The sequence below is a fragment of the Eschrichtius robustus genome, chromosome 16 (genome assembly GCF_028021215.1).
Source record: "Eschrichtius robustus isolate mEscRob2 chromosome 16, mEscRob2.pri, whole genome shotgun sequence".
Lineage (NCBI taxonomy): Eukaryota > Metazoa > Chordata > Mammalia > Artiodactyla > Eschrichtiidae > Eschrichtius > Eschrichtius robustus.
This window is the reverse complement of record NC_090839.1, coordinates 73552336-73579852: the sequence shown is the minus strand read 5'-3', so window position 1 is coordinate 73579852 and position 27517 is coordinate 73552336. Positions and strand designations below refer to the sequence as shown.

General features: G+C 43.3%; 1 protein-coding gene across 5 annotated transcripts in view; it reads right to left on the bottom strand.

Moving 5' to 3' along the window:
• SLC5A11 (solute carrier family 5 member 11) overlaps positions 1–27517 on the bottom strand; it is a 53368-nt gene that overhangs the window by 5819 nt on the left and 20032 nt on the right. For all 5 annotated transcript variants that reach the window (XM_068524020.1, XM_068524021.1, XM_068524022.1 and 2 more), the window contains 6 exons: positions 27053–27112; positions 19773–19877; positions 18523–18628; positions 15733–15813; positions 9726–9931; positions 5637–5772 (listed from right to left, as the gene is read on the bottom strand). In XM_068524020.1, coding sequence (XP_068380121.1) covers positions 5637–5772; positions 9726–9931; positions 15733–15813; positions 18523–18628; positions 19773–19877; positions 27053–27112 — 694 coding nt within the window. The remainder of the gene's footprint in view (positions 1–5636; positions 5773–9725; positions 9932–15732; positions 15814–18522; positions 18629–19772; positions 19878–27052; positions 27113–27517) is intronic.

Here is a 27517-nt window from a genome sequence, read left to right as displayed (position 1 = left end):
AATAGTATACATAGTTCAACAGCTGTTCCTCATTTTAGACTCATAAGAACCCAACCAGGCTCTGAATTTCTCTCTCTTCCTCTTTCTCCATTACTGTATCAATTCTTTTCCCTCCTGAACAGCATTTTGATTTTCTAGTGTAAATCCATCCAGACTTCCTGGCACCTCTAGTTCTTCATCTCTATCATGATGAACACATGCCAAGCTTAGAAGCATAGACCTCCTGCTTGGAAGACAGAAGAAGAGATTTAAAAATTATACGAGTGTGTGGCGCAGAGTAGATGCTCGATACATTTTTCTTGGGGAGAGACTAGCTATCTCATTATTAGTGTAATCTTTACAGAGGGGAAGGGACCTGGTTATAATCACCCAGCAAGGTCATGTCGGAGACAGAACAGGTCTCTCCATCCAATCCAATCTTTCAGAGGAGGAAGGCCAAGAGAGTGCAGGTTGTTTCAGTGGTATGGCACGTGTGTCTGAATGATAGCTTTCTTGTTACTTTCTGTCTTCCTCAGCTCCGCATATCTGAGCTGAGCCACGCTCCTCACCGCCAGCTCAATGCCAACACAACACCACTTACCCCCGCTGGACCACTTATAAATCCTCAAGTCGGGACTTCCCTGGTGGCACAGTGGTTAAGAATCCGCCTGCCAATACAGGGGACACGGGTCCGATCCCTGGTCCAGGAAGATCCCACATGCTGTGGAGCAACTAAGCCCATGCGCCACAACTACTGAGCCTGCACTCTAGAGTCTGTGAGCCACAACTACTGAAGCCCACACTCCTAGAGCCCGGGCTCTGCAATAAGAAAAGCCACTGCAGTGAGAAGCTGCACACCAAAACGAAGAGTAGCCCCCGCTCGCTGCAACTAGAAAAAGCCCGCGTGCAGCAATGAAGACCCAACGTAGCCAAAAATAAATAAATTTTAAAATGATTTAAAAAACTAACTAAATAAATAAATCCTCAAGTCTCTTTGGCCAGTTGCATCTAGGAATAATTCCCATAAATAACTCCTAGACCCTCCCTCTGCTCAATCCAAAGGCCTCTGTCCTTCTTCCTCATTCTGATGAGTAACACTGCCTTCCATCCCACCTTCTGTGGCAAGTGGGAACTACCTCGAGCCCCAGTTTAGGGGTGGGCTTGGAGCCCTTCACTGCCCACACCCATCTCCTCCCCGGTTCTGATGCAGTATCAACGTCATGATGGTCATGTAGCTGAGGCCTCAAATTCACAAGTGGCCTCAAATAGAGATGTTTGACAGTATCTCCAGATGAGGTGGTATGTCTAGTCTTTATATTTTTGTATGTGTTAAAACTGTTAATTTAATAAATGTAAACATTTAAAGTACACCATAACTTTAAAATCTAATATTGTTGGGTTTTTTAAATTAAAAAATTTTTTTACTGCAGTATAGTTGTATGGTATACAAGTTTACAATGTTTCAGGTGTACAGCAAAGTGATTCATATATAAAGAGAATATATATATATATATATGTAAAAAGATATGTAACCCTGTGCTATATAGTAGGTCCTTGTTGTTTATTTTATATATAGTAGCGTGTATCTGTTAACCTCAAATCCCTAATTTGTCCCTCCCCTAATATTACTGATTCTTTTCTTTTTTTTTTTTTTTTTTTGCCACACCATGTGGCTTGTGGGATCTTAGTTCCCCAAGCAGGGATCGAACCTGGGACCCCTGCAGTGGAAGCGTAGAGTCTTAACCGCTGGACCACCAGGGAATTCCCGATCCTTCATTTGCTTTTTTAAGATAGCATAATACCTAAGAAATGGAAATCACCCCAGGCCCCTTCATCCATTAGGAAGCCCAAGGACTATCTGGTCTTTGTAAAGTTTCTCCACTCACTGTTATGTCTTCTCAAAGCTGGGACCCTTCCCTCCACTTACATCCACCAATGGGAGAGGAAATGGGTGCTGTGGCCACAATTCATAATACGAGTAACAATTGTTATGGAATAAAAGTAGATGCCTCCAAAACTCTGATTCAGCCTTAGACAAAATTAAGACCGCAGACCAAAAATGATATTTGACAGGAAGTATTGAGAAGAAACAACCTGGTTGAGAAGAATGCTTTTGAGAGGTCAAAGTTCTTGGCTTGTTTATGACTTGTCTGCGGAAGTTTAGGAGAAGATTAGAAAATAGTTATATTCCTGTGGCCAGAACATGGTATGGAGCCTCCCAAGCGGGGCGAAGATCTTGTTTATGTTCAAATCTTCTGGGTTTGGACTCTTGTTGTCCAAAAGCTCCTCTCTTCAAGGGACACCAAGAAGGAACAAGACTCCCCCTGAAATAATTCATTTAATGACCTAGTTTTTGTTTAACCTTCTAGGAATGCAACCTTCAACCACGAAACACGTGACAGACGCAAAGTTTATAAAGCATGTTTAGGGAAGAAAACTGTGTTTGTTCATTCAGGCTAAAGAATATGTTCATCATAGGGGAACTAGTTGGCTCAGCTAAGTTATAAATGAAACCAACAGCCTTGTGATTGTTAACCCACCATTCACTAATATCAGCTCACCTGTCTTGGGTGAATTAATCAACCATTTCATATATGGAGTGGATTCCCTTGTCAGATCCTATGATGCTTGAAATAAAGGATGGCCCTAGCAGAGTCCAATCCAAACACAGCACCAAACCTCCTTCTTCCAAATGCCAACATTCATGGAAGTTCACTATGACTCGGATGCAGCAAATAAACACTGTACATACACCTTCTCATGTAATCTTCACAACTCCATGGGGAAGAGATTGCTATTATACCCATTTCAGAGACAAGTAAACTGAGGCCCATAGAGACTAATAATATCCCCAAATCATAAAGCTAGTATCATGGATAGGATTCAAAACCTTAGCTTATTCCAAAGCTCAGGTGGAGATGATTGGCTTTGTAAACAGGAACATTTCTAGACTCTTGTGTTTCATTGTTTTGAGGGTTGTTTTGTTTCTTTCTTGGTTTCCACTAGAGTTCCTTTATAAGTGGGCGCTATTTCTTGGACGGACTAAGTGGAAGAGGATGTTGCCCAGGTTCAAGAGAGCTCAGGATCAGAGCATCCTTTTAGGCAGTGCTGGACCCATTTGAAGATTCAGCAGGTTGCTGATGGAGCTGAGATGGAGAGCAAAGAGTGGAAATGGGTAGGAACAGTGGCTTGGCCTGGCACCTGGCCCTTTAGACCAGGGCTTCTCAATCTTCTGCTGGGCACCACCCCCAGAGATTCAGATTTAAAAGGTCTTGGACGGAATCTGAAAATTTGCAGTTTTAACAAGTTCCAAGGCAACCCTGATGCTGCTAGACTGGGAACCACACTTTGAGAAGCTCTAGTCAAGACCTTCAAATACACCGCACCCACCTCACCATCTCCACCCTACCTCACTCTCTTAAATTCCTTTTGCACTACTGCTAGTACCAAACGCTAGAGTGTTTTGTTATCAATTTTCTGTTACTTTTTCACGAGTACCAGACTCATCTGTTACGTTATAAACTCCCTAGGCGCATGGAATGTGACATTATGTTTCACTTAACAACCATTATTGATTGGCTGACTGCTAAGAGTGAGGGTCAGGGTCTTGTTATTGATCATCCTGATACTGATCCAAAGCTTAAGATGTGATTTCCTGAGAGAGACAGTAGCATGATTAAGAGTCAGGTTTTGGAGGCAGATGCCCCTGGATTTAAATCTTGGCTTACCCAGCACTAGCCAAGTAACTTCCAGCAAGTCCCCTGACCTAGGAGTGATCTAGAGTCCTCTTTTTTCCTTAACAGCTTCATCCAATCCATCATTCATCTGGTTGGCTCTGCTCTAAATTATATTTTCAAACCATCCACATGAATAAACTGTTGCCTCTTCACAGAGGCCTTCCCTGGAAACCCTGTCATAGGAGCCCCTGCCCAGCATTCCCTGTGATGTTTCCCTATGCATTTTCCTCACAGCATTTAGCACAATCAATGAATAGCTCACTTACGTATTTTTGCCTCCTTCACCACTAAAGCGTAATCCCCCCCAACAGCAGGGATACTGTATGTCTTGTTCCCTTATGGATCTCCAGGCTCTTCTAGAAAAAGGCCTGGCAGATAATTGGCTTTCAAAATATTTGTTGAATCCATGGAAGAATAATAAATGAGTGAATCAATTAATTTCTCTGAGCTTTAATTTCTTTCTTTCTTTTGGCCACGCAGATTGTTGGATCTTAGTTCCCCGACCAGAGGCTGAACCCACACCCTCGGCAGTGGAAGTGTGGAGTCCTAACCACTGGACTGCCAGGGAATGCCCTGATTTCTTTATCTATAAATGAAAATAACAACAGTACCTATCTCATAAGGTCCTTTTGAGGAATCAATGAGATAAAACATGTATAGAATAATAAAAGTGAACACTTCTATAGTGTTTACCATGTGCCAGGAACTGTTTTAAGCCTTAGGAAATATTATCCCCATTTTACAAGTGAGGAAACAGAAGCACTTAACAGAAATTAAGTGATTTATTCAAGGTCACAGGAGCCAGGAAGTGGCAGAGCCAAGATTCAGGCAAGGCATTTCAGATCAGTGTTCATATTCATAACCGTCACACTCTACTGCAAAGCTCGTCACACAGGGACTGGCCCTTAGCGCAATGAATGTTGGCTGCTTTAAGCCACTTTCTTTGTTCATATGTTGCCTTGCCCCTTAGCTGTATATTTTCCATCAAGTCACCATAAAACCAAGATCCCAGTTCTTATCCACATCTGGGATTTTTCAAGCCTTGTGCCGCTTCCCTGGAAAGAGGACCCATGGCTCTGGGTTCGTCATCCATCAGGGCTGGAGAAGCGCAATCCCAACATCTGGCACCACGGACGGCTCCCCATCCTTTCTCTTCCCCAAGTCCTTCCACCTAATTCATAGTTCTAAATTATTTTGACAAAACTTCTGGACTAACCATTTCATCCTACCCTTCCTTTACCTCTGCAACATCATGTAAGATAAGGCATAGGGGAGGGAGATTTCTGCCCATTTGAGTTAATAACAGCTTTGGTCAATACAGGGTTAAACTTAATGAGGCAGAAAGGAGCTTTCTTCCACACAGATCACCAGTTCCTGACATCACGGCGACTCCCAATAACATCCCCCACGCCTAGTCCTGTTTAACCCCCATGCTGCAAACCTCATCCCTCTACCAGGTTAAAAAAAAAAAAAAAAAAGCTAAGGCAAATACTCTAGAGGTTTTGATACCCCTGATTTTGTTAAGAAAAGGAACCCCCAAAGGGTTCTATTGGGCCGAAGTTGCCAAACCACTGGGTTCAAACATTGAAGTGTGAGGGGAGCCCTCACATGAGATTTCAGGGAGCTGACATCTGAAACCATGAGATTTTAGCCTAGTTTGTGGTTTCAGAAAATATATAGTTGAGGCAAGTTCAACTACAGGTCTCCATTCAATTTGGCCTGGGACATTTATAGGACGTTCCCATTGAACCAATGTTGGGAAACAGCACTGAGTCAGTAGTTGCCGGGATGGAGACACCACAGCTGAATCACCAGGAAGGGACTCCAGCTGCATTCTTGAGGGGCAGTCAGTAATATGTTCAGAACACTTCACAGGGTCTGAGACTCACAGACAACCTGTCCTCCCAACTGTCTTCTTACCTGGAAAGAGGACACGGCTGACCATACCAGGGAACACCATGATGAAAAGGGGCAGGACCTTCAGGTATGCGGCCATCAGAGAGCCTCCTTTGGCATGGGACAGGTTCTTGGCAGCCAGAGTCCGCTGAACAATCACCTGGAAAACAGTGGTGTGGTTGGAAGTTGAGATAGCTTTCTCTTAAGGCCAATTAGGTGTGCATGGCTTCTTGGTAGGCATAGTAGACCCAGGAGCTTGGTTTGCCTGCCTTCTCTAAGGAAACATCTCTCCTATTCTCAATCCCTGTGATCCAGTGGTCCAGTTGGGGTAGCTATACCAAGGCAGAGAAATCAAGAACGGGAAGGAGGATAGAAGAGGAATGCAAATACTTTGCTAGGAGTGATGAGTTAAGAGAAAGAGAGGATCTGAGATATTGCTACCAACAGGATTGGCATGTCTGGACTTGTAGTTACTGCATACGGTGTGCCTAGGTCTTATCCTAACCCCCTTCTCTCTGTTGGGTGGCATAAGGTAGGACTTGTTAAGATTCATCCACTTAGAACAGATTGGTGGTTGCCAGAGACAAAGGGTGGCGGGTGGGCAAAATGGATGAAGGGGATCAAAAAGTATAAATTTCAGTTATAAAATAAATAAGTCCTAGGGATGTAGTGTACAGCATGGTGACTATAGTTAATAATACTGGATTGCATATTTTTAAGTTGCTAAGAGAATAGATCTTAAAAGTTCTCATCACACACAGAAAAGGTTTCATCACAAGAAAAAGAATTATATCAATAACTGTATGGTGATGAATATTAACTAGATTTATTTTGGTGATGATTTTGTAATATATACCAATATCGAGTAACTAAAAATATTTATCCACTCAAAGGGAATGACATGTTCTAGAGTGTTTTCTGAGTAGAAGACTGGTCCCCAAAAATCCTACTCCAGGCTTCAGATTGAATCCACATGAACTCAGAACTTTCTCTACTATTTCCTTAGGCTTTGGATCTTGAAGCATCTGGAGAAGTTGCAGAGGCCTTGGTGAGTTACTAGAGCTTTTATGAGTTGGTTCAGCGAACTGTGGACAAGAGGAGTGAAATGTCATGACCATTATGGTGCTATGGTGAGCAGGACAAAGTGGGAATTCTCCCCATTTTTTAAAATAATGTTCATCAATGGCATAGGCTTCCTAGAGCGTCCTGCTTCTTCTTTTGAAACCCATTCCCTCTCCACAAGGCTACCCTGTCATCTTGGGTACGGAATCTGCCTGATCCAGGGGGAGGCACTTGACCCACCCCTGGCCAATCAGAGCCCTTATACAGGGTATTTGGATTTGGGACTTGGAGAGTTGTCAGTCTGTTTGCAGTTGGTCTGCAGTGAGAGACCATGAAGTCAGCAGGTAAGAGAGAAAGACAATGGAGAAAGAAACCAGAATAAGTTCCAGCAGTTTCTGAAGGCTAGTTCAGCTTCCTGCCGTTTGTATTCCATGAGCTAATAAATCCCCTACCCTCTTCCTAAGCTGGTTTAAATTTGATTTTTTTTTTCTGTGTCTTGCAACCAAGTGTACCCTCACCTGCACAGATTATTATTATTTGTTTGGATGCTGTCAGTGAAAGACTCTAAAACGTGGCGTCAGCTTATGTGAGGAAAGGTGGAGGAGCAGTGAGTTTCCCTCTATCCAGAGCTGGGAAGTCAGCTGTTTAACTGTTACCTGTCATTTCTCAGGACTCCAAACATAACACCTATTGGGCTTTCTAGAACACTTAAGAATGTGATAGTTACATGGAACGATACAGCAACTATAGAATACTTTTTACTGCTTCATTAAGGTGCCAAAAGGGGCATGCAAGCTTCAATCCTTGTCGGTCCATCTGGAAGCAGAGAGGAAAGAATTTAGAGCTTTGGAAAACCAAGCCCTTTCGACAGGAGATCCAAAGCTGTGACTGAAAAGAATGCTGGCTTTTATTCCCACGAAGCGGCGCCTCCAGATGTGAATCTGAGACAGCTGAGTAAGTTTTAAGAGAGTTGTTCGGCTCAAAACCCCACAAGCCCTGGGAAGAGGGTGTCGCCCTGTAGGACAACCCCCGGACCCAAGTAATGGAGCATGACTCATAGGAATGTTATGAAAATCAATGAGTTAACATATAGGAAATGCTTGGATCAGTTACTGGTACATGGTCCAGCATCAATCAATGTTGGTGTCATTACGATTGTCGATGGTGATTTACCTCTTCCGTCTCTGCCCGGGAGGATGAGGAACACGCCCCCAGTCAGTGAACAGCGAATGCTGCTTTGTCTTTCTCCTGCTCTGAAATGAGCTGCACAGGGCAGCAGCAGCACAATGGACTAACACAGTCTTTGGACTCAACGGAATTCAGCTCAGCAGCCACAAAACCAGAAGTCATGGGGTCCAAGGAGGGCTTGGGTTTCTGGGCCCTCTGGCCCTGCCTGCCATTTGGAAGAAGATCAAGTCATCCTGGATTAAGTCCCCAGGCTCTTGAACAATGCGAGGTGGGCTGGAGGTGGGCTTCAAGCCTTGCACACTGGAATTCCAGCTAGTAAGGGTGTGAGGCATCTCAAGGAAATATTTGTATGGATTAATAAATATAAGCTGTTGAGCCACGTCAAGAGCCGTGGCATAAACCCACAGCAAAAATGTAAATGTTTTAAACGGTGTATTAAATGCCCCTGCAACAAAAGGGATTGTGAGCAAATTCCTAATGCTTCCCTTTTTCGCAATTATTAGGAAGCCCACTTAATGAGGAAACAGAGGCTCAGAGATCTTAGACAGTGTCCCGAGGTTTTGCCATCTGAACTTGATTCCAGGCCTGTTAAGGTTAAAGCCCGGGCTGTTAGCCTCCGTCTGAGCTGTCTCCCAGGGTCTCTCCAGCCTGAGATTTGCTAACGAAGAGGAGTGCTCTCTCTTAAAGGGGCAGTATTGCACCCGTCTCTAGCTCTTCACTCAGGAGTTCTGACCCTTGGGGTGACCTGGATTCACTCTCTGCAGCGTCCCCTCCATCAATTCAGTGGTCCGACTCCATGATCATTATTTAAAGTCTCATCAGCCCTGAATATGAAATAGAGCTTCCAAAATGGCACGCAGATCTCTGATCATTAATGTAATGGAAAAAACCATTTCAACAGATGATATATTCACAGGGTTTGAAACCTGAGAAAGTATAAACAGGTGTGCAGTGAAATGGCTCCCATCCATCCTGGCGCATCTGCCCACCTCCCTGCCCACAGGTAACTGCTCTTAGTTTTATATACATCCATCCGGAGTTTCCTTCAGCACATACAAGCAAATGCAAATATGGATTCTATCCCCCCCCACCCCAACAACCTTTTAACACCAAAGGGCTTTTTATACACACCACAGTGCCTTTTGCTTTTCTAATTTTTTTTTTTCACACCAGTTATATATTTGCTGTAAGGGCTTTGCTTTGGCGGGTCCCTCTGCCGCCTAAAACCCTCTTCCCCAACAATCACCAGAGCCCACACACTCTCCTCCTTAGCTCAGAGGTCACTTCTCAACCATGACTCCCCTAATCACTCTATTTTAGATGACACTCCCACACCCTCCATTTCCCGCCCCCCCCGCCCCACCCCCGCTCTGCTTGTTTTTGTTTTTTTCTTTAATGACAGTTATCACCTTTTAACGTTCCCCATAATTTATTTATTGCCTGTCTACCTCCACCAGAAGAAGGTGAGCTCCGAGAGCCTGTTTGATTTGTTTCCTTGTGATTTCCAAGTGGCTGGCACATAGAGGGCACCTAGTGAGTATTTGTGGAGCAAATAATACCAATAACCAGTTTTCACCTCTCTTTAAAATGTTTCATCTCTTTTGCTTACTGGATCTTTCCAGACATCCAGCAGGATGTATCAAGCTCTCCCCTTTGCAAATATCAGCAGCTTTGGATTTGCCACAACATGAGCAAGAATAAGGAGATAACATGTAGAGCAGTAGAGAGAAAGAAGTTCTCAAGGGTGTTTGGGGAGAAACGCAAATAAGAGAACAGATAGCGGGAGAAAAAAAACCCAGCCTCCAGATACACCAAGGAAGGAAGCGTCCCAGAGAGCACCTTGCTCAACCTGCTGCCCTGTACCTGATCGGTGCACCAGTACCAGAGGGACGGGATGGACATTCCAAATAGGATCCCAGGCCACGGGAGATCAGATGTCAGTGGGTCTCGGAAAATATGGAAGGCATCTTCCCGGGGCAGCCCGCAGCTGCTGTTCCCACTCCGGTTGCTGGCCACAGCCAAGAAGTATTTCTCTTCCAGGGCTTCCAACCCGCCGACTGCAGCAAAACCTAGTATTCAGAGGAAACCCAAATTTGCCAGGAACTCAGACTGATCCACAGCAACTCATGAGGGGATGGTTGGAGATTGGTGAAATCCTACTTAGAACAGAGATACCAAGGAAAGTTAGTTGACTTTAAGGTTCTTCACCTTTTTTTTTTTTTCATGCCTTTGGTAGTGACTATGGATTGCTTCTCAGAATAATATTTCTAAATATACAGTACAAAATACATAGATTGTAAAGGAAACCAAATATGTTGAAGGCACCCATCAAACCATAAAAACTCTGACATAGTAATTTATTTATTTGCTCCATTAAGTAGAAAGACCCCACAGTGGGTCACATAACAATTTAGTTTTAAAATAACCATGGACACAGTGTTTCAATACATCAGAAGCAACTGTAAAAACACTTGGATAAAAACCTCAGGGGGGTATGTTTTGGTATCGAAGTCACAGATATTGCAAATATTCCTGTGGTTTGTTGCCTACACTAATAATTGAAAGATGCTAATATGAAAATAGAGATGAATTTCTTTCCCATCCAAGATTCACAAAACCCCTGAATTCTGTCCAGGCTAAGAAAGCCTGCCTTAAGGAAACATTCTTTCACCTCTGAACTTCTTCTCAGCTACTCTCAATTCATGGTATCACAAGAGTGGTCCAAGTAACTTATGGCCTTGAGCAAGTCACTTCCCTGTCTGAGATTCGGTTTCCTCATCTGCAGGTGGGGATAATGTAGCACCAACCTCATAGGGCTGGAGAAAGACTAAGTGAGATAATGCACATAAAATGCACAGCATCTGGCATCAATGTGTGTTGCCCTTAAAAAATAATAAAGCACTGCAATTTGCAGATAATTTGCTTCTTTTCATTAATTGAACAGATTCAAGATTATCCCCAAAATAGCATTGCTCTCACCGGATTATGTTCTGGAGGGTTGTGTTTGTCTTTTTGTTGTTGTTGTTTTGTTTTTTCTCTTGTGTTTTATTTTTGGTTTTTTGTTTTGTTTTTTGTTTGTTTCTTTGTTTTTTGGAAAGAGAAAGGGTTGATGTTACCACTCGAGTAGGAGTGATATGTAACCTGCAGCCTGGCTTATCTTTGCTGAAGATTGTGGTGAACAGTGGCTACTGGGGGAAAAATATTGTGATGATGAATTTTTGTCATGCTTTTCTTCCCTGAAAAATTATTTTGTGGTAGTGGGAGGGAGGGAGGTTTTATTAATAATTGGACCTGCCCATCTGAGTGTGTAAAGCACATACATATAGATAATAGCAGGTAGAAAGGCTGAGAAAAGAATCACCCCAGGATGGCTGAAAATAAAGTAGGCAGAGCATCGTAAACTTTAATGTATGCACGAATCACCTGGGAACCATTAAAAAGCGTATCCTGATTCAGCAAGTCTGCAGTGGTGCCTGGGATTCTGCTTTTCTAATGGGCTCTCAGTTGACACTGATGCTGCTGGCCCATGGACCACAGTCTGAGTAGCACCCATGTAGGAGACATCAGGGTACCAGATGAAATTTGGAATCCTCTTGGTGTAAAGGAAAGTGGGGGGGATGTTGATTTCAGTCACTTTAATAAGCTCCATTTTAGGTTAGTTTTTCAGTTTCTCTTGTTTTTTGTTTGTTTGTTTTGTTTTCCCTAGATAACCAGTTATCTACAAATAATAAGAATTTTGTCTTTTTTTCCTGTGTGTATATTTTATGAGTTTTATTTTTTATTGCATCAATAATGAGATAGCACTCTTTTTTTGATTCTAATGGTATTGCTTCTAGTTTTCTTGGTGCCTCTTTTTGAGTGTTTTTAAAACAAATATTCTAATCTCCATTAATTTCCATTAAGGTTTCCTACCCCTTGAGTCAAATTTAGTAACTAAAATTTTCCTAGAAAAACATGGATTTTAAGCGAGTTTTCATGTAGCTTTGCAAATTATATTCTTATAATCTAAATTTTTCTCTCTGTGCTTTTTTTTTAAGCTTATTTATTTATTTATTTATTTTTGGCTGTGTTGGGTCTTCATTTCTGTGCAAGAGCTTTCTCTAGTTGTGGCGAGCGGGGGCCACTTTTAATCGCGGTGCGCGGGCCACTCACTGTCGTGGCCTCTCTCGTTGCAGAGCACAGGCTCCAGACGCTCAGGCTCAGTAGTTGTGGCTCACGGGCCCAGTTGCTCCGCGGCATGTGGGATCTTCCCAGACCAGGGCTCGAACCCGTGTCACCTGCATTGGCAGGCGGATTCTCAACCACTGCGCCACCAGGGAAGCCCCACTCTCTGTGCTTTTAGTTCCTTTTCTCATTCCTGATTATACTGCCTTGTTTTTCTCCATTTTCCTTTATTTGATTTCCCACTGTATTTTCTAGTTCTTTTCAAATAAGTAGATATGGGAGTAATTCATTCTGTAGTTTTTTCTAATTCACTGGATTGGACTTTCATATTCATGAATGTAAATGTTTTTCTAGGAGTACAGCTTTGATTTCACCATTAGGGGTGAAATGTAATGTGCTCATCATCTTTTCTAAAGTCTGTAATTGCAGTTTTTATTTCCTCTTTGACCAAGCACCATTAAGGAGACTGCTTTTCTAAGTAATTCGATTTTTTAAATTTATACTTTTTCCTAGTGAATTGAAATTTTCTTTGTTTTGTATAGGTAAAATATTATAATCTGAACAATATTTACATGAATATTTTTGCAAAATTTAGTTAGTTTTTCAATGATTCATTTTTGTAGACGGTTCTATGATGCTGGGGAAAAAGTATACTCACTATTATGAGAATGTTTATTCATTTATATAATTATAACTCCCAAAAGCTTATTTATGTTTTGGCTTCTTGTTCTGTCATGTGTTAAAATTTTTGGTACTATTTTGGTTTCTATCAGTTTATTTTATTTATAACAACTTTTGCTTTGTGAATCTTGCTGCAAAGTTATTTAACACATAAAAGTTATATCTTCATTGTAAGTTTGCTTTTTTTAATATAAAATGACTTTTCCCTCTGTTTAATGCTTTTCACATTACGTTGTTTTATGTGTGCCACCTGAAAAATTATATAAAGTGAAAAATTATATAAAGTTTAATTTTCTTAACCCAAACTATAATCCTTGAGTTTTGTTGAGAAAATAAACAATATATGACTAAATAAAAGCATAATAGCACAAATAGTTATATTCGTGGAAGTGAAAGATCTGTACATTGAAAACTATTGATATAAATAACAGTGATGAAAGAAATCGAAGAAAACACTAATAAATGGACAGATATTCTGTGTTAATGGACTGGAAGATTAATATTGTTAAAATGTCCATACTACCCAATGTGATCTACAGATGCAATGCAATCCCTATCAAAATTCCAATGGCATTTTTCACAGAAACAGAAAAAAAACAATCCTAACATTCACACGGAACCACGAAAGACCCTGAGTATCCAAAGCAATCTTGAGAAAGAAGAACAAAGCTGGAGGCATCACATTTCCTGATTTTGAACTATAGTATTTTGAACTACAAAGCTATAGTATTCAAAACAGTATGGTATTAGGACAAAAACAGTCATATAGATCATGGAACAGAATTAAGAGTGCAGAAATAAAACCATGATAAACCAGGCGATTGGGATTGACATATACACACTACTATATATAAAATAGATTAATAAGAACGTAATGGGAACTCTACTCAATACTCTATAATGACCTACATGGGAAAAGAACCTAAAAAAGAGTGGATATATGTATATGTATAACTGACTGACTTTGCTGTACAGCAGAAACTAACATAACATTGTAAATCAACTATACTCCAATAAAAATTAATTTAAAAAAATTTTAAAAATAAGCTTCATGATGAAAGAAAGAATGAAAGAAAGAAAGAAAGAAGAGAAGGAAGAAAGAAAGAAAGAAAGGAAGGAAGAAAGAAATAAAGAAAACCATGCATATATGGTCAATCAATTTTCCACACTTAAAAACCTGCAGATACCTTGGGAGAAAGTCTACTACATATAGCAGAATGATGAAGGTTGTTGAAGGTTGATCTGTAATCTCTCTCCTGACTGATTGTAATGAATTAAGTAATGGAACTTCCTCATTGAGACCCCATACTTTTAGGGAGAAAGATCAGGAAGTTTGGCTAACAATAACAGACCATGTCAAGATCTATCTTTGGGCTCTCTTGCCTCTAAAACCTGAAAGTGTTGTGAGTCATTTGTGTGGCACTGGGAGGTTCAAAGTTTTGCTATTTATGATAGCAACTACACCAAACATTTATCTAGTGAGGCCGGACATGTGTCCTTTATATATTTATTACTCATTTGTATTTCCTCTTTATATATACCAGTGAAGTTTTTCTTCTACATGACGGTCCAAAACATTTCCTGTTAAAGTTAATAATAAACAAGTCTTGTTGCTGTTCTTGTTGTGAAACTAATTTATTATTCCATGAATTTTTGTTTGAAAGGTAGAAGTGACACATGCAAACATTCAAACTGTGCAGAAAGGCACAATGTTAAGGTAAAAATTCTTGCCTATACTCTTTGCCTCCTGCTCTTAGACTCTTCCCACAAAAGTTATTACCACATTATCTTCCCACTATTATCACCAGGGCGTATGATGGGGAAGGAAGGGTATGAGATCTGAAGTCAATCTGACTGGGTTTGAATCCTTTCTTTGAATTCTAGCTTTGTGACCTTGAGCTAACAGTTGGTGCCTTAATTTTCTCATCCAACAAAAGGGGTAAAAATAATACTGATATCATTGGGTTGTTATGAGCATTAAATGATAAAACATCTGGATCACAAGTGTTTTAATAGGTACTCGTTTATAAACTTTTAATTTTGAGATAATTATAGACATACAGAAGAGTTAGTTGTATAAGTAGTACAGAGAGTTCCCATACACCTTCACCTAGCGTTACTGTCTTACATAAGCAAAGTACAGTTACAGAAACTAAGAAATTAACATTGGTGCCTTACTATTAACTACAGTACGGGCTGTTCAATTTGCACCACTAATGTTCTTTTTCTCTTCTGGGATCCAATCCAGGATCCCACATTGTGTTTATTTATGTTTCCTCCTCTCTCTGTAGTTCCTCAGTCTTTCCTTATTTTTCATGTCCTTGATACTTTTGAAGAATACTGGTCATTGTAGTGTGTAAAATGTCCCTCAATTTGGGTTTGCCTGATGTTTATTTACGATGAAGTTGAGGTTATATATTTTGGCAAGAATGGCACAGAGGTGATGCTGTGTCCTTCTCAGTGTACCATATCGGGAGCTACATATTGGTACGTCTGATTACTGTAATACCAGTTAATATGCCTCGATCGCTTAGTTACAGTGGCACGTGCCATGTGTCTCCACTGTAAGGTGGCTATATTGACCTTTGTAGTTAATAAATATTTTGGACGTGATACTTTGAGACCAAGCAAATATCTTATTTCTTCATAAACTTTCATGCGCTGACTGCAGCATTTATCATTGGATCTTGTCTGTAGTAATTATGACTGTGGCGTTCTAATAGTGATATTCTATTTCCCTCAGTCTGTCTTCATTTATTAATTGGAATTTTCCTGTAAGGAAGAGTTTTCCTTTTGCCCCCTTTTATTTGTTTATTTAATTATTTATCCATGTCAACATAGGAGGATCTATTAACTTTTCCTTAAAAAACAGTAAGTTTCCATGATATGCACAGTTCTCTTCCAGCTAAAATTACCATGCCTCAAGCAGGAATCCCCAGCTGGGTTTGAAACAGTGATGAAAGCAGATGTCCATGCTTGAGAGAGGTGCTGTCATCCACCCAAATGACCCTGGGACCCCACTTACTGTAGCCCATCAGGGTGAGCGCTCCTACAAGCATGATCAGAGTCTGTAGAGCATCCGTGTAGATCACAGCAGCCAGGCCACCTAGTGGGAAGATGAGCACTGAAGTGAGGGTCAGGTACTCTGGTGGAGAGGAGTTACTCTGGGTGGCAGAGGGAACTTGGAATTTCAAGACCTGACGGGGGAGAGTTCCTAGTGTTGATTGTTTGCAAAGATGGCCACAATATCTCCTTCCCAGGTGCCTGCCCATTTTGTAATGTGGCTTTGCTGCTCCTTTCATGTTGAGGTGAAGTTGATTTCTCTTCTTCTTAAATATGGTTTGGCTGAATGACTTGCTTTAACCAATAGATACGGTGGAAGTGATGTTGTGCAGCTCCAAGTCTGGTCCTCAAGAGGCCTGCAGTTCCTGCTCTTGTTCTTGTGTTGCCCCGAGAACACTATGCTTCTTTAAGAAGCCCAGTCTAGCCTCATGGAGCATGATGGGCCGCCTGGAAGGAAAGCCCAGCTGACAGCCAAGCTAACCACCAGCCACCTGAGTGAGACCATTTTGTTCCACCCAGCTGTTCCAGGTACCATCTAACTAATATAATTCAACCGAGCCAGGTGAGAACAGCAGAAAAACCACCCAGGCAACGCATGGAATGAATTGTCGGCAGAAATAAACCATTAACTCCCTAATGGGGGGGTAGGTGGTTAGTTACACAGTAATTTCTAACTGACATGGGAAGTGATGCTTGGGCCATGGTCCCCAAGTTCTGAAGACCTTTATTTTAACATTGGAAAAAGGATGTGAGTACTAGGTATTCAGAGTCTAATAGGCTTCCCAAAGAGGGTCGCAGTGGTTGGCCTCAGTGGATTCTTATTGGTCTCGCCACCTAGAAAAATCTTTGTAATGACAATCATGGTAGCAAATCCATCAGCATCTGGACAAAACAACCTTTCCAGTCTCTTCCCTATCCTTTTCTCCTTCCTCTTTCCCTACAGAGAAGGGACACTTATCTGACATGAACATATTTACTCATGGGAAAAGTCACAGTACACTAAAAAAAACCAAACAAACATTCATGTGGGTGTGTTGTTCTGTGATTCCTCCTTCTTTGCCCCAGGAATAGGGTCATCTCACAAATGGAGAGAGAACTGGCTTAGCATCTAGCCCCAATTCTCTGCTGGCTCCATTCAGGCAATTAGTCAGCCTGAGTGTGGTGAGATCCTGAAGATTGGTACCACTGAAACCCACCCACGTTTCTATACTAATGTTTAATTGGGCATTTATCACTTACCAGGCACTGCAGCTAGTATTTTATTCAATCACTCACCAAACATCTGGTGAGCCCAACCTAGTTCTACGTGGTAGGGATACAGAGGCAAACAAAACAGCATGTTGCCTGTCTCCCCGGAGCTTCTAGCCTAATGGGGGAGACACCCCCAAACAAGGAAACAGAGAGATAGATTGGCAATTGCGACTAAATCTTTCCTTTCCCTGTGCCCCAGACACGTGGCTTCTGTTAGCGCTGAAAACTCAGCCCAGATCTTTCTGCATCAGCGGGCTTTTGAATTTCTGAGAACTGGTCACTCTTCTGTCTAGAGCCTCCAGTGGTGTTCCACGGCATTTGGGACTAAATCCAGGCTCATCTGATTTCCTTCGAGGCTCCGGTGCCTGCCCTTTCCTCCACTCCTTTCTCCTCCCATCAGGGCTGCGGCACAGCACGATGCCGGCGTCAACACTGTCACTCCAGCTTGTATGAGTGGCCTCCCCCGGAGCTGGACAAGACTCAGCCTCAACACATGTGCTCACTCACCTTCAGCCACCCTGACCCCCTTGCTATTCCTCAAACAAACAACACGGGTTCTCATGCCAGAGTCTTCCCTTTATCTCATTTAAATCTGGTCCACATGTCACCTTAGAGAGGCCTTGCCTGAACGTTGGATGGAAAAGAATCCTCCCACCATTATTCCCCATCTCGTAATAACAGTACACTCTGACATCACTTACTGGCTTCCTTGTTCATTGTCTGTCTCCCCAGCCCCACTAGAATGTAAGTTCCTTTGGAGTAAAGATTTTTTTCTGTCATGGGAATTCCCTGGTGGTCCAGTGGTTAGGACTGGACGCTTTCAATGCCTGGGTGGGCTCGGGTTCAATCCCTGGTGGGGGAACTAAGATCCCACAAGCTGTGCGGCCAAAAAAAAAAAAAGAGAGAGATTTTGTCTATCTTGTTCACTGCTATGCCCCATTTCCTAGCACGATGCCTGGCATATAGTAGGTGATACATAGATAGATATAGATACAGAATTTGTGGAATGAATTACACCAAGAGGAGACAGAGAAGGATGAAACTGGAACAGAAGATGAGAAGGTGAATATTCAAAAGCAGATACATGTCCAGGTGCTGCACTCCACCAGCCACTCTTCTGGGATGCAAGTCTGAGGGGGAAAGTTGAGGCTCCCCGGCCTCAGGCTCCAGAATTGCAGTGGTTTATGGTCTAGCTTTGTATAGTGCGTGTGAATACACATGCTCAGCAGTTAGTAGGTTCTAATGAATAGTTCTTGAATAAATAAATGGAAAATAGCTTTATGCAGTTATGGTACCTTTTTAAATCCTCCCTTCTATCAGGCATCCCTCTTCCTTTGGACAATGACCAAGAGAAATCATATTATCTGGGGTGATGGATTGAGGGTTCATGAAGACATGGTCTTAGCACACTGGAACATCAGAAGACGAGCCAGGAAAAGACAGGGTGGCCCACAGCCCCTGCCCACCACCTCTCCCAGAATCACCCCTTGTTCAGTCGTACCTGCAACAGTGTATAGAGCTGTGATGGCCAGCAGCCCAACTATGGCCAGGTACAGATTTAGGTGCAAAGACTGCTGAATGAAGATGGCACCTGCATACATGTCTACCTGGAGAGACATGAAGTTGATGGGTGAATGAATGAATGGACGTTTTAGCACAGTTTCCCCAGGCTCAGGCCCTAGCCTTGATTCTGGCAAACACAGAAACATCATATGATGTCTTTTCTTCATCTCTTCCTAGATCAGGGGTCTCAAACGGGAGCCCTGCAGGTGATTATGTTTGAGACCCCTTCACTGGGCTAATACAAGCTCCTCAGTCGTCTTCCTGCTTCTATTCTTGATCTGCCTACTCTCCATCCTCCACACTGCAGCCTTTATCAAATACCATCATGATCATCTCATCCTCATCAAAACTCTTCAGTAGCTCCCTACTGCCCCCAAGATAATGTCCAAATAAGTTAGAGCTGTATACCAGGCCCTTCATGGTTTGCCTGCCACTTGACCTCATTTTCTTTACTCACTTCATGCTCCCAGTTCTCCAGACACACTGAAATACACCCTGTTTCCCTTATTCTGTCCAGCCCTCTGGAATGCCAATCCCCTTTTCTCTACATCCTCCTCAGATGTAACTTTCCTTGGGAAGGTTTCCCCACATCTGTAGCTTCCTACCAGAATGAGAGCGAGCATTGCCCTTCTGCCTTTCACATCTGGAGCTGACACAGAGTCAGTTATTGTTGTTTGAATTGAATGGAATTCCTCTGCCCACCCCCGCTCCCCCACATAGGACAAGGTTCCCCCCAGCTCCAGATGGAAGAGAAGAGGGCATCAGTGTGAGTCAGGCTGAGCAGCATGTACTGGAGGTTGCAAAGCATCTGCTCTTGGCTGCTTTCCAGAAGATCTGCCCATCCAAACGTCAGGGTGGGGCAGGCTCAGTGGGCCATCAGCACATATGATTAATAGTTGATAACTGCCTGATCCCAGGAAGAAGATGACAGACCCACCTGAGGGCTCTCCGAGTCCCATTCAGTGATGGGCACCATCCCAAGATGTTGCTGAAGAAGCTTTGGCAGGAGAAGGGGGAGGAGTCCTTTCCTCTACCTTTTTCCCATACTTCCTCTGCCCCTGCTGAGCCTTTGCCCCCACCCCTCCCATCTTCCTTGAACCTCCCAGAAGCTTCCTCAATAGGAGGAGAAAGTGGATGGGGAGGGACACCACCAGCTGAGCTTCTCACCAGGCTGTGTCCCCACCTTACCGAGATCTTGGTGAAGATGTAGATAAACAGGTAGAGCACAGCCAGGATGATGGGGATCCTGTTGCCGCCAAAGCGTTTCCTTAGGTATTCTGGCATCGTGGTGACCTGGGGACCAGAGTTGAGATTTTGCCACTCAACAGCCCTTCTTCCCCCTCCCCCCTTCTCCCCAAACTCAGAAGCACAGATGGTCTTCTTGGGATTCTCAATGGGAGACTTAAAAGAGAGGAGAAAATGGGAACAAAGGGGTGGGGTGAGGATGGACCGGGGTTCTGTGCAGAGTTATGTATCCAACTATCATATATCCCAAATGTATACGCCACCCCAATTTTTGCCCTCTCCTGTGTTATTAATGTTATTACATAAAACTTATTAATATAGATGTTACTATTATAAAACTTAATGTTTTTCTTTAAACCAACTCATGTTTATATTGAAGTAAACTTATCTAAAAAGAAAACTTCAAATCACCACTGTAGATGAAAAATCAATCCTAAACTTAAGGGAACCAGCAAAAATATACACATGGATAATAAAATCACTCATTCATGTTCTATTCTTTCCTGGCAACTTCCTCTTGCACACCAAAAACCCTGGGCCCAGAGCCTACTCATTCTTTCTTTTACAAAAACAAAAAAGAAGTTGTCAGGAAAAGTGTTGAACAGGTGTTAAATGCTCACTAACACCAACATGCGACTTTACCCTTGAGCTCATTGAAAGATGATGGAAGAGGAAATAAGTTCGCCAGATGATTCAGTGTAGTTGGCTCCATGTCTAACACCTAAACTCATCTCAAGCATCTCCATTTGTCCATGTTCTAACCTTTGGGGAAGTTGCTCTCATGTAACCCTTCAGTCACGTTACCAGGAGCAGAGAATCCAGAGACAGCAGAGAAACCAGGGAAGCACTGAATTAGGTCCAGATGGGTGGGCCAAAGCTAGGTGCCATTACCATATAGGGTACCCCAGGGGTTGAGCCATACTGAGGAGAACCATTATTTGGGTGGCACTTTTCTTCGGGGATAGCATGTCCTTGCCCAGTCTCCTCACTGTACCCACAGACTTGGGGGTTGAGACAATGCCATGTCTAGACAATGGAACCTCAAATGCACAACTGTTCTTCCATGAGGTCCCGGATGTTGGATGGGAAAAGACAGAGTAATGATTATGTTTGCAGCCCCTCGTCCAGGCTGTTGCCGCTTGGGTGTTCCTTAGTCTAACCCAGGGAGTAGACTAATGGGTACCCGACCATCAGCTGATAAATGGCAAACCATCCATCCCAAGGTCAGATTGTGAAGGCAGAAGAAGCTGGGAGTGGAGACTGGGAGAGACTGGATGGCCAGACTTGATTCAAGAATGGTAAGTTGTTAATAGTAGAGCCTGGGTACAGTATTCAAGACTATAAGGGTGTCCAGTGTAAAATTATTTCAACACTGATGTAGGTTTGAAATTTTTTTCATAATAAAATATTGGCCAAAAAATTTGAACTCTAGGAATAAACAGACACCTTAAAATTTAAAAAAAGAAAAGAAGCATCTCTTTCCTCCCCCTCTCCCCAAAAGGGCAATTCGGGATTCTGACCCTCACGAGCGGCTTGCCTCAACCCTCTGATTGGCTGCAAGGCAAACACAGCAGGGATTTTCCAGAAGCACATTGCACTGAGCTCTGACACTCTATCAGGGACTAGCACATGGAGAGATTCAATCAAACCGTATTGAATGGACACACTCTTCGTGATGGTATGAAAGCTAATTAGAGAGAGTGCATGAGAACTTCAGCCCATTCGGATAAGTGGACCAAGGAAGACGCTCCTCAAGAGGATTCGCTATCTCGTCTGTGAATGACAACCACCGGCTGGTCTTGTTGTGGAGCGAGACGCCTATCACTGGCTGACAGCTTTTATTATCAGTTGTCCTCCATTACGATCTACAGAGAGCCGCGCAGCCTGCTACATGCAGGAAGTTTCTAATGAGCTAAGACAGGAAGGAGGCATGAAAGTCATCAGAAGTCGAGCAGCACTGGTATCTAGAAATCAAACTCTGGGGAGAAATGTGAAGCTAGCTGACAGATGGGAGGCAGAGCCTAGGCTGTTTGTCGTAAAGTAGCTAAGAAGGCAATTTGCCAGCAAGCAAGGTTGAGAGAGACAGAGACAGAGAGGTGAACGACTGTTAACACAGGAACCACCCTCTGAGTGTTGCTGGGTGAATGTTTACAGGAAATAAATGCAGCCAATGACGACTGCCCTGAGGGAGGACTGCCCAGGTTCCTTGGTCTGGTGGCCCCTCATCTCCTGGGGGTGGAGGGCAGTGAGGGAACTTCAGCATCTCTCTTACTCTCCCTTGAATCATGTCCAGACAGCCACACTCGGTCCTCATATAAAACCCCTCCCTCTTCCTCAGAAACCCATGCCATCCGGCCATAGCAGCTTCCGCCCACCCCAAGCCTCCCGGGAACACTGTCCAGCAGCCAATGAGAATTCAGCTCCTTCACTGTCTTCCCCTCTTTCTAGACTTCCCCCGAGTCTGGAAGCAGTTTCAAGGACAGTGAGGAGCGCCCACTGGGACGTCTTGTACAGTGTCTTAGTTTGTTTAACCCCAACAGATGGGCATTTCCATTCCAGCAACCCATTTCTCTGGCCAACATCCAAACCTCATCATCTCCAGGACCCCATTCACCTCCGATACCCCAAATTTTCATCAGTGCAACCCTTTCGTTTGCTGACTCTGATGACCCCGGCTTTGGGACCTGACCAAGACTTTCAGTCCCTAATTGGTGCCTCTTCTTTTGGGTGTAAGCTCATCCTTCATTTCACTTCCTTCTGAAATCATGGACCCTGCTACTGAGTAATTTCAACAAATATTTTTCAAATATCTACTATGTATCAGGCACTATTCTAGACACTGGGAGAAAACAGAGATAGTTCTTGCCCTCCTGGAGCTTACAGTCTAATGGGAGAGACACACAGTCTGGGGCAGTGGCTCTCAATGGAAGGAAGAGATTTCATACCTCCCCAGGGAACATTTGGGAATGTCGGGAGACACTGCAGCTGCCACGGTTTGGGGGGTGCTATTGGCATCTAGTGGATAGAGATCGGGGATGTTGCAAACATCCTACAATGAACAGACTACCCCACCCCTCACACATGCATAAAAACACACAACAAAGAATCATCCTGCCCCAAATGTTACTACTGCTGATGTTGAGAAAGTATAGTGGGAAAAACACACAGTCTAATGGGAGAGGCGTATTAATTTAATAATCACACAAGCAAATGCAAAACGGCAACTATGGCAAACACAATGAAGGAGGAGACTTCACCTAATCAGAGAGGTCAGAAAGGGCTTCCTGGAGGAATAGTTGCTTGAAGTAGGATTTGGATAGATGATAGGAGTTAACCGAACCACAAAGGAAAAGGAAAACTTTCCAACAAGAGGGGAAAGCACTGTAATGGGCTGAGGACGTAGAGAACCTGGTGAGGATGAGGAACTGCTGGACCAGTGCCTGGAATGCAGTTGGCATTCAGCTCAATAAATGCTTCTTCAATGAACAAATAAATGAATGAACTGACAGGAGTAAACTGGTGGTTAGAGAGTAGGGTGGGCCCCACAGAGTAGGGGGGGAAAAGATATTTGCAACACATATAATCACCCTAAGGGCTTGTTTCCAGAATGTATAAAGAGCTTCTATCAATAAGAAGAAGCTATATAACATAATAGAAAAGTTGGCAAAAGTCCTAGACAAGTTACTTCCCTAAAGAGAAAATCCAAATGGCCAGAAAATATATAAACAGAATTGCCAATGGAAAGAACAGTGAGGGGGACTTCCCTGGTGATCCAGTGGTTAAGAATCTGCCTTCCAATGCAGGGGACCCCTGGTTGGGGAACTAAGATCCCACATGTTGTGGGGCAACCAAGCCCGCACGCTGCAACTACTGAGCCCATGCACCACAACTAGAGAGAAGCCCATGTGCTGCAGTGAGGAGCCCGTGCACCACAGCAGAGGATCCCACATGCTGCAATGAAGATCCCATGTGCCACAACTAAGACCTGATGCAGCCAAAAATAAAATAAAGAAATAAATAAATATTTAAGAAAAAAAAAAAAAAGGAAAGCACAGTGAGACATTACAACACACCCACCAAAATGGCAAGAATTTTAAAGTTGGAAAATACCAAGTGTTGGCAAGGATGTGGAGCAATGGAGCAAAGGGAATTTGCATACACTGCTGGTGAGAGTATAAACTGACAGAGCTACTTTGGGAAGAAGTTTGGTAATATCTAGTAAAGCCAGATAAACACATCCAATGACCCAGAAATTCCACTTATAGGTAGATTTTCTCCAGAAATGCATGTTTATATGCATCAGGACACGTATAAAAATGTTCACAGCAGCATTGTCCATCATAGGCTAACATTAGGAGCAACCTTGTTTATGTGCATCAGGACACGTATAAAAATGTTCACAGCAGCGTTGTCTATCATAGGCCAACATTAGGAACAACCTAAATGCCCACGAACAAAAGAATAGACAAATATATTGGGGTATAGTCATACTACAGAATACTACATAGCAATGGAAATTAACACACCAGCTACATGCAAGGAAAGAATGTAACCCCCCCAATTCCATGTATATTTCATTCCAAAAAAGTACAATTAAACCATCTTGTTTAGGTATGCCCAATTGAAACTGTGAAGAAAAGTAAAGAAGTGAGTCCAATGAAAGTCACTGTGAAAGGAAGGCATCGTGATCTGCTAAAGGCACGTGGGGGAATGTTATATTTTGTGTCTTTTTTTTTTTTTGGCCGCCCCATGCAGCATGTGGAACTTCCCTGACCTGAGATTGAACCCGTGCCCCCTGCAGTGGAAGCACGGAGTCTTAACCACTGGACCACCAGGGAAGTCCCTATTTTGTGTCTTGATCTGGGTGTTCATTTTACAGTAGTTTGTTAAGCTGCACATTTGTGTTTTACCACTTTTCTCTGTGTTTTTATTTTATTGCCCAATAAAAATAGATTGGGTAGCTTTTAATCTTTTTTCAGCACTCTGGCATTTATTATCTAATATGGGCTTAATCTTCTCTCTGAATAAGATGTTGTCCAAAGAATGTCTACAGCCACAGGAATTTTTTATTGAACAACAGAGCTTGGAGATTCTTTCACAGCAGCACAACTCTGTCAGTTTCAGCCCTTTTCACAGCATGATATCCACAGTACAGATGCCCAGTCCCTTAATGAGCGATACTGTGGTTGCCCACAGGTTTTTCTATTACAAACTATAGAAGTCATTTCAATTCTTCATGCCTCTCATTAAACTTCGACCACACAAATTCCTTCCTCATTCAGCAAATGACACTGTCTTCTACTTCCCAGAGAAAATGGAAACCATCAGCTGAGAACATCTGGCCACCCTACCTATGAATTAACCTGCATCTCCACCATCCTTTCCTCTTTCCTATACTAGGTGCTCAAGAAATATCTGCTGATGCTTTGGCCCAGAAATCCTCAGTCGCAGTCAGTGTTGTTCTATCCCAGAGATTTTGTCTATGTGGGAGCTAATCACAGGCGGGTATGGGCAGACCCAGGCCCCCGGTCACCAAAAACCGTGCTTTTAGACTCAGTATCATCTCCAAGTGAGGTTATTTATCCCTACATCACTGCCCTTTGCATAAGATTGCACTACTTCTGGTACAGAGTGATTTTTTTTTTCAATGATTTCTCTGATCATTAAGTAGTTCTTTCTACTTTGTGTATTTTTTTAGATTTCTGTAATAAAAACTTAAAATCAGTTATTGCTTGATGAATAACACTATGATATTGTATGATCTTGCCCTGTGTAGTAGAATGTCTAAAACAGAATTAAGTCTAGATGGTATGAATGACAGAAAGCTGTCAGTAAGATCACAGGTGATTTTTAAGATTATTTTTTATTTTATTTTGTTTTTTTAATTTTATTTATTTATGGCTGTGTTGGATCTTCGTTTCTGTGGGAGGGCTTTCTCTAATTGTGGCAAGCGGGGGCCACTCTTCATCGCGGTGCGCGGGCCTCTCACCATCGCGGCCTCTCTTGTTGCGGAGCACAGGCTCCAGACGCGCAGGCTCAGTAGTTGTGGCTCACGGGCCCAGTTGCTCCGCGGCACGTGGGATCTTCCCAGACCAGGGCTCGAACCCGTGTCCCCTGCATTGGCAGGCAGATTCTCAACCACTGTGCCACCAGGGAAGCCCCTAAGTTTATTTTTTGATTTTCTTTTTTGGCTGCACAGCACAGCATGTAGGATCCTAGTTCCCCCACCAGGGATCGAACCTGTGCCCCCTGCATTGGAAGCATGGAGTCTTAACCACTGGACTGCCAGGGAAGTCCCTAGAAGTGATTTTTTTAACTACTTTTTTTTTCAAAATGTCTAAAGCAGCATTATTTTGTAACAAAAAATTTGACATATCACATCAGCCAGAAATAATTATTATGGTTTTGGGTGCAAAGGAAGAAAAATAATCACTGAATCGTGTGTGTGTGTTTGTGTCTGTGTGTGTGTATGTTAAAAGCAGTAATATGTTGTGGCTTAAACATTTAGAAAAGATTGTGATTTTTACATTTGTGTTTTGGCATTTAAAACAATTTTTTGAGCCTACGTTTCTTCCAGCTTCCGAAAGCCCCTGCCCCCCATGTATCTTTGATGTCCATTACTAGGTGGGAAATGCTAAGGACCGGGTCCCTAATTGTCTCAGCTGTGCATCATCCCACTAATGCTGGGACCTCTTAGGGACTAACGCAGAGGCCCCCAACCCCCGGGCCGCGGACCAGTACCGGTCCGAGGCCCATTAGGAACTGGGCCGCACAGCCGGAGGTGAGCCGCGGCCGACCCAGCGTAGCTTCATCTGCCTCTCCGCGTGGCTCCCCATCGCTCGCATTACCTCCTGGACCATTGCTCGCATTACTGCCTGAACCATCGCTCACGTTACCGCCTGACCCATCCCCACCATGCCCCCTTCCGTGGAAAAACTGCCTTCCACGAAACCAGTCCCTGGTGCCAAACTCACTGCAACGGAGAGCGGCCCCCGCTCGCCGCAGCTGGAGAAAAGCCCGTGCGCAGCATCGAAGACCCAATGCAGCCAAAAATAAATAAATAAATAAATTTTAAAAAAAGAGAAAAGTTTGGGGACCGCTGGTATAATGGATGTCCACAGGCAGGAGGGAGGGAAGGATGCTGGTGGGAGGGAGGGAATGCAAAGCTGACCCTCCCAAAGGGTCTCCCTATTCCATGGCACCCCAACCCCCCTCAGACTCACCTGACCAGCGATGTAGATAGGGAGGAAGATCCAGGCCAACATCAGCACGGAAAATAAGCCCTGCCGGAGAAAGCAGAATCAGGATTCAGCTCCCGCCCACATTGCGGTGCCAATATGGATTTCCCTGTGTCCAGATGGAAGCTGGCCTCACCTGCCTCTGGTTCCATCTCTTACTTACTGAGTAGCTCACCCTCCCTGGGCTGTCACATTTTCATGTTTAAATAGGACACAGGGATGAAGTGGGGCGGAATGGAACTAGAAGCTCTTCGTGGCTCCCAGTGTTGTGTGCCCTAAACCTTGCGTGACCCCCTTTGTCCCCTTGTGTTCCCTCCCCTCCTTGGGCTGGGGTTAAATCAAGCCTGTGAGTTCAGGCAGGCCACGCTGATGAGTAGCTGGTGATGCTGGAAGAGTTTACACAGGTCTCTGAGACTCATTTTTCTTGCCTGTGAAATGGGAGTAACTGCC